Source organism: Populus alba, chromosome 19 (genome assembly GCF_005239225.2).
Source record: "Populus alba chromosome 19, ASM523922v2, whole genome shotgun sequence".
In the NCBI taxonomy this organism is placed as follows: domain Eukaryota; kingdom Viridiplantae; phylum Streptophyta; class Magnoliopsida; order Malpighiales; family Salicaceae; genus Populus; species Populus alba.
The window spans coordinates 18,809,093-18,815,755 of record NC_133302.1 but is presented as its reverse complement, the minus strand read 5'-3'; the positions used below and the strand labels follow the sequence as shown (position 1 = coordinate 18,815,755).

General features: G+C 27.3%; 1 protein-coding gene across 1 annotated transcript; it reads left to right on the top strand.

Annotated features, from left to right (window-relative positions):
• The first annotated feature begins 3,409 nt into the window (after positions 1-3,409).
• Positions 3,410-4,258, top strand: LOC118056625 (latex serine proteinase inhibitor). Its single transcript, XM_035068884.2, has one exon. The coding sequence runs from the start codon at positions 3,425-3,427 to the stop codon at positions 4,160-4,162; it is 738 nt and encodes a 245-aa protein (XP_034924775.1). The 5' UTR covers positions 3,410-3,424; the 3' UTR covers positions 4,163-4,258.
• Positions 4,259-6,663: the final 2,405 nt, after the last annotated feature.

Below are 6,663 nucleotides of genomic sequence, written 5' to 3'. Positions count from 1 at the left end.
TCTAGATGATGTGGAGAAGAGACAAAAATACCCGTAGGTCAGTGAGTTTAACAAGGACTTTATACAAAGTTACTTTTAGTAACCAACGTCTTACAAAATTTTCAATATGGTCCTTATTTGCTTCTTTTTTCTTAATAAATCCCGGACGACTAATCCTGTAATATTGGAACTAATTCTCAAATAATTCTAAAATCAGAAGTGTTTTTAAAAGTTTAATCTACAGATAATAAAAACCTACCTCCATCTTATGCTCTATTATTATCAACTGCCACTTGCACTGGGCAAGAAATTATAAAAAAATAAATTGAAATCCAACGTTAGAAAAATTGTTTTAAAAACGTAGGTAATGTTAACGTTTTAATTCAAATTACAAGTGAAGTGTATTTACTTTTATTGATGAAATTCAAACTCAATATCCTAGATAGTAAAAATATTATATTTTCTTTTCAGTTTATATAGTCAGAAGTTGAAGAGTTATGAATGAGTCTAGCTAAGTAAAATGGTTTTGGGCTTAATTAAACCATATGTATGTTTGGTTAGAATATAATATATTTGATCGACTCGAGTAAATCCGAGCTAACCTGTCAAATTTGCAACTATGATTATAAGCTTATGATAACCTCACATATAACAAATTAAAACAAATTATAAAGCACAATTCTAAGTCAAATCAATATTGAATGATGAAAATAAAAATAAAATCAATTTAGAAAAATTAATAAAAAAGATCTGAGTTAACTCGTTAAATTTATGACTCGAGTCTTGAGGCTAAGATAATCCCATAGAAAGTGAATTGAAACCAATTGTGAAACATAATTTTCAATCAAATCTAATGTTGAAGGATGAAAATGAAAAAAAATCAATTTAAAAAAGTATTAAAAAAATTACCAAGTCAACATAAGTTAACCAATCAAACATGTGACATGAGTCACGAGACTAGGATAATACTATAGAAAATAAATCAAAATAAATCATAAAACTTAATTCTCAATTAATAAAATATGAAATGATGAAATTAAAAAAAAAAAGATCAATTAAAAAAAATAACAGAGTCAACCAGATTAATCCATAAAACCTGCAACTTAAGTCACGATGAGGCTATAATAATTTTATAAAAAATAAATTAAAATAAATTATAAAGCAAACCAAATATTAAAAAATAAAATTTAAAATAAACAGAAAAATACTATTTAAATAAGTAGCACAAAACTTTGTGAGAGGGTGCGAACATAGCCTCTTTTAGTGTTTAATTAATTAATTAATGATCTTCTAGCCAAAGTATAATTTCTTGGACATCCAAAATTAAGAAAGACATCATTTCCTATCCGAAATATCTTCAAGGGATATCCGAATCCTACTTTGGTACAAACCTTACAAAATTAACATGCTCGGAGATGCTCTTCATTCTTTGCCGGTATATTTTTAGTTTTCAAGCCATTATTGACTTGTGGATGGCCTTTCGTTTTTTTTTTTTTTTAATTTATTAACTGAAAATATTGGAGTTTTGTTTTCCAAAGAAAAAAAAAAAGAATTCGGAGTGTTTTTTTTTTCAAATTTTTTTTGGTTTTAATCCTAATTATATCATCGAATCAATTTTAATTTACCTCATGATGACTAAATAGGCCATTCATACTTCGATTGATTTATTCGTAAAAAAAAAAAAAAAAAAATTTGCTTGCAAGTTCAACCTCTACTTGATATAGCATATGAGGAGCATATATTTTAGGAATTATTGGATTATTGGTCTGCACTGCACGCCGTGGATTGAATTAATTTATTTAACATAGAATAGAAAAAATATCCAAAATGTGTTTTATAATAAAAAAATTAATCATGAATTCAAAATATAATGTATATTGAACAATGTTTTTTTTAAATATTGATACAATGATATATTAACTGACATTTATTTTAAATATTTAAATAATAAAATATTAGATTGATCCGGCTTAACTTGTCAAATCTTTAACCCAAATCATAAGACCATGATAATCTTATAAGAATAAAAATAAAAAAATAAAATTATAAAGGTAAATTCATAATCAATTTAATATTAAAGGATGAAATGAAAAAAAAATATTAAATTTAAAAAAGAACAAAAAACTACTGAGATTAACATGTCAAATCAAAAACCTGAGTCATGAGATTAGGATAACCACATAGAAAGTAAGTAAATAAAAAATTATAAAGTTTAATTTCCAACCAACTAAATGTTAAATAATGAAATAAAAAAAAAACAAGAAAAAAATCTTAAGTCAATTTGGGATAACCCGATAAATATGCGACCTGTATCATAAGATCATTATAACTTCGTAAAACACAAATAAATAAAAAATTAATTTTCAACAAATCCAATATTAAAGGTTGAAATTGAGGGAAAAAAATTTAATCCATGAAACCGGGATAACTCCAAAAAAAAAATTAAAAAAATTCTAAAGCTTAATTCTCAAACAATCTAATATTAAAAAATTAAATTGAAAATATAAATAAATAAAAACAAAAGAAGATTAAGTTATTGACTTGTCAAACCGGTTCTTGAATCGGGTCATGAGATCAGGATAACTTTATAAAAAAAAATAAAAAAAAATACTATGAAGCCTAATTAAAAAATATTTAATTAAAAAAAACTCAAGAAAATAAACAGAATCAACTCAAGCAACTTCTCAAACCCATGTCCAAGTCATGACATCGAGCTAATAGAAAGAAAAATAAAAAATAAAATCTCGAAGTCTAATTTCTAACTAACCTAATGTTAAAGGATAAAAAAAAAAAAAAAACCTATTAGAAAAAGCAACTCAAAAAAATAATTCGTATCAACTCGGGTTAACTTGTTAACACTATAATTTAAGTTATGAAATTAAAATAAATTCATAAAAAACAATTGGAAAAAAAATTTCACTTTTAATAGATCTAGCATTGAAGGTTGATATCGATTAAACAAAATTTGAACGCATGAGATTGGTATATAACCCAACATAAAGGAAATAGAAAAAATTATAAAATATAATTCTTAAAATAATCTCATATTAAAGAATAAAAATAAAAATTGATTCCAGTGTGAAATTAAAATAAATAAATAAACAAAGCCAAATATAAAACACAAAAACACTAGTGTTTTGTTAATGTTAATAATAACATTAAGCCTCTAAAAATAGCAAGAAAAAGGTTTAGAAGTGAAAAGAAGCAACAGTGCTTAACTACTAGTCAACAACTACAATGTTTTCCCATTCACTATCCTTGCACAGCACATGATTTGTTTCTCCGAATATAAAATTTCCATCCCCTGGGAATGCTAAATGGTTGCGAGCAACAAAATGCAGAATTAGAGAGAGAGAGAGAGAGAGAGGAACATTTGGTAAGGTATACTGGAAAGGGACTTGTCAAGATCATAAGGAAATTGGCCAGAGAAGTGGAAAATAGCAAAATGACAGTAGGTGGCAATAGTCCCAAGCTACTCTATAAATCCAAGCTTGTTTCTGCTCATTTCCACACCACAAACAATATTACAATGAAGAACATGTTACTACCCCTCTCCTTCCTTCTCTTGGCTTCCACATTGACACTGCTGCCTGCAGCAGTTCGTGCTTCAGGGAATCCAGTGCTTGACGTTAAAGGCTTGGGGCTTCTCCCCGGAGTTCCATATTACATGATTTCAAGTGAATGGCCGATTGTTGGTGGTGTTGTCAGCTTGGGCAACGACATAAACGGTACGTGCCCACTCGACGTTATTCTGCTGGAAAACTTCTGCGTTACAGGTACACCAGTAACATTTTCGATTGCTAGTGGGAATCAGGAACTTTTTATCACAGATTCAACTGATTTATACATTAGTTTTGATAGCACCTCAAACTGCACTAACGAAACAATGGTGTGGATGCATGAAAGTATAAATGGTTCATCAACTGAGCTTCTGACAATCGGTGGAGTTGAAGGTGATGTCAACACCATATTCAGGATTGTTAACGTCGGAGGCTCATTTGTGTCCAACTACAAGCTCGTTGCTTACAAGCTCTCTTCGTATGATCTAGCTCTTACTACTAGTGATGTTGGTGCTGTGTTCGACTTCACAACGGGGATTAGATACCTGGCTTTGACTGAACCGCCATTAATCGTTGGATTTGAAGTGGCTTACGATTATGATGGATTAAAAGCTGTTGTGTAATGATTGCATGTGTCCATGTTGTGACCTTGGAATCCTTGTAATAATGCTACTGGGATTGAAAATAAACACGAGCTTGTCATTTATGATTGCATCTGGTATTGATGAAAAATTGGAAGATGTTCGTTGAAATCTAGCAAGTAGCGATTTAAGTTGCCACAGCAAGCATTCATGGAGTCACGGGACAGGTAAACTTGAGCGGAAAAGAGAAAAAAAGTCTTGATCAAGTTTGAATGTTTGTTTCGAGCCCAACCTACGTTCAACAAAATTTACATTAAGTGCATGATCTAATTAAATATATCAATGTGGTTTTCATGTCTGAATGTTATATATATATATATTGATCCAGCAATATTATTTATCCATACCCTCCATGTTTGTGAGTCTCACCCACCTTCATTGTTAATGATGTGTTTGGAAATGCAGTATAAAATGTATTTTTTTAAAATTTTAAAAAAAATTATTTTAAAAGATTTTTATATATTTTTCAATTATTTTAATATTTTGTTATTAAAAATAATTTTTTAAAAATAAAATAATTTTATTTTAATATATTTTCTAAACAAAAAACACTTTAAACTATTGTTATTACTACATTTCTAAACACATCTTTATTATAGAAGCACAATATATTTTTGCGGTCTTCCGGACCTTAACTTATTATACTAAACTAACACTTATATAACTTAGCTTGTAAAATATCTTGGTAAAATTTAAAAATAATTCAATAATCAAATAATCAAATAAAAAGTTATAATCATCCCCCATATTATTTAGATATATTTTTAAGCATAATCATGCCACTTCAACCCACAAACATTCTTGCGAAGTTATTCACATAACCCAGCTATAGCATATCCACCATTTACTGATTAGAATTACTTGCATCAATGGATGTTTGGCACATATGAAACTCACCTTCCAGGATTCATTTAGGTTTGGTAAAATCAATGTATAAGTTCTTTTTATTGGACTAAAATGTGACTTTAATTTTAATGTTAAAAAATCGATTCAACTTACCAACTAGTCCCAATCATTGTTACATTGAAAAATGGTCAAATTATCCAATCATTGTCCTTATTTATAAGTAAAGAAATATTTTAAAAAATAATTATTATAACAAATTAAATTTTGTAACAAGATAGCTAGAAATAGAATATAAAAGAGAAAAATGGGACTGGGGACTGAAGTTCTAACCGAGGATACAAAGAAATATCATCGGAGGCAATATGCTGGCTGTTTGCAAAGCTTGCAACGAAGAAAAATGGGGCGATTACCTTGATCACCTTCTCACACCAAAACGAGCCAAAAAAAAAATAATAACTCACAATCTCAGGAAACAAAATAAGTTCAGAAAAACTCTGAGGGATAACTTAATTAATTAAAATTTAAGTTTGCTTCTTAATAATTATAAGTTCAAGTTCTTTCAAGGCTATTAAAAACTTACATAATTGTTAATTTCAGGAATCGTAGAATTAATCGAGTTATATGCAAATTAATCTAACAATCATACTAACAATAATAATAATAATAATAATAAACAAAAATAAGTTTAGAAAAAATGATTAAAAAATAATAAAAAAGGCAAGATAAATGCATTGGCCAACTCAGTATTGCTACACCGTGATAATATGGCAGCATTGGCCTGCAATAATGAATTCAGTATTATGGTAGAATTAAACACATTAGTATTAAATATAACTTGATTCATGGCGCTAAAAAAAAAAGGACTTTCAAGTTTCAACACATATTTATGAGTTACATGGACGGACCTCTTGACTAAGTTTATACCAGGGATGTGTTTAAAGCTCATATTAGAAAATTAGGAGTGCATAGAGACTTTAATATATATATTTGTGATCATATATTTTGTTTTAGCTTTTACTTGGATGATTATTATTTTTATAAAGCATCTATTTCCATTATTTTTTAAAATGTTAAGAAATAATGATATTGATATATATTTTCTTTTCCTTTCCATTCAATTTGAATTTCGATATAAAAATCTAAATATAATATTGATATAAAAAAAATCCAACCTATCCCATAAGTTTATTTATTGTTGCAAGGTTGAAATGATGATTATTAAAATAAAGACCTTGTTTGAAAAGACATTTGACATCATGTTTTTTTTTTTAAATTATTTTATTATATTTTTAGATTATTTTAATAATCAACTGATATTAAAAATAATTTTAAAAAATAAAAAAAATATTATTTTAATACATTTAAATAATAATTTTTTATTGTTGAAATTGAACTACTACTATACTTTTAAATACTACATTTAATTATTTTTATCTATCACAATTTCATCTTCTAATAAATTCAATCGCTTAAAACTCAAAAGAAATAAATTTGTGGAGGTATAAGAAAAGAAAACTTTGTAAATCACTTTTTTCTATGGATTTTATTATAAGTTTTTTTGTTTTTTTTCATGTGCAAAATGATACATATGCTGATATTCAAGTCGTCTTAAGTTCTAACTACTAAAGCAGCAATGA

What these genes read in the sequence shown, in the direction of transcription:
- LOC118056625 (XM_035068884.2), top strand. Translation starts at nt 3,425, where the DNA reads ATGACAGTAGGTGGCAATAGTCCCAAGCTACTCTATAAATCCAAGCTT.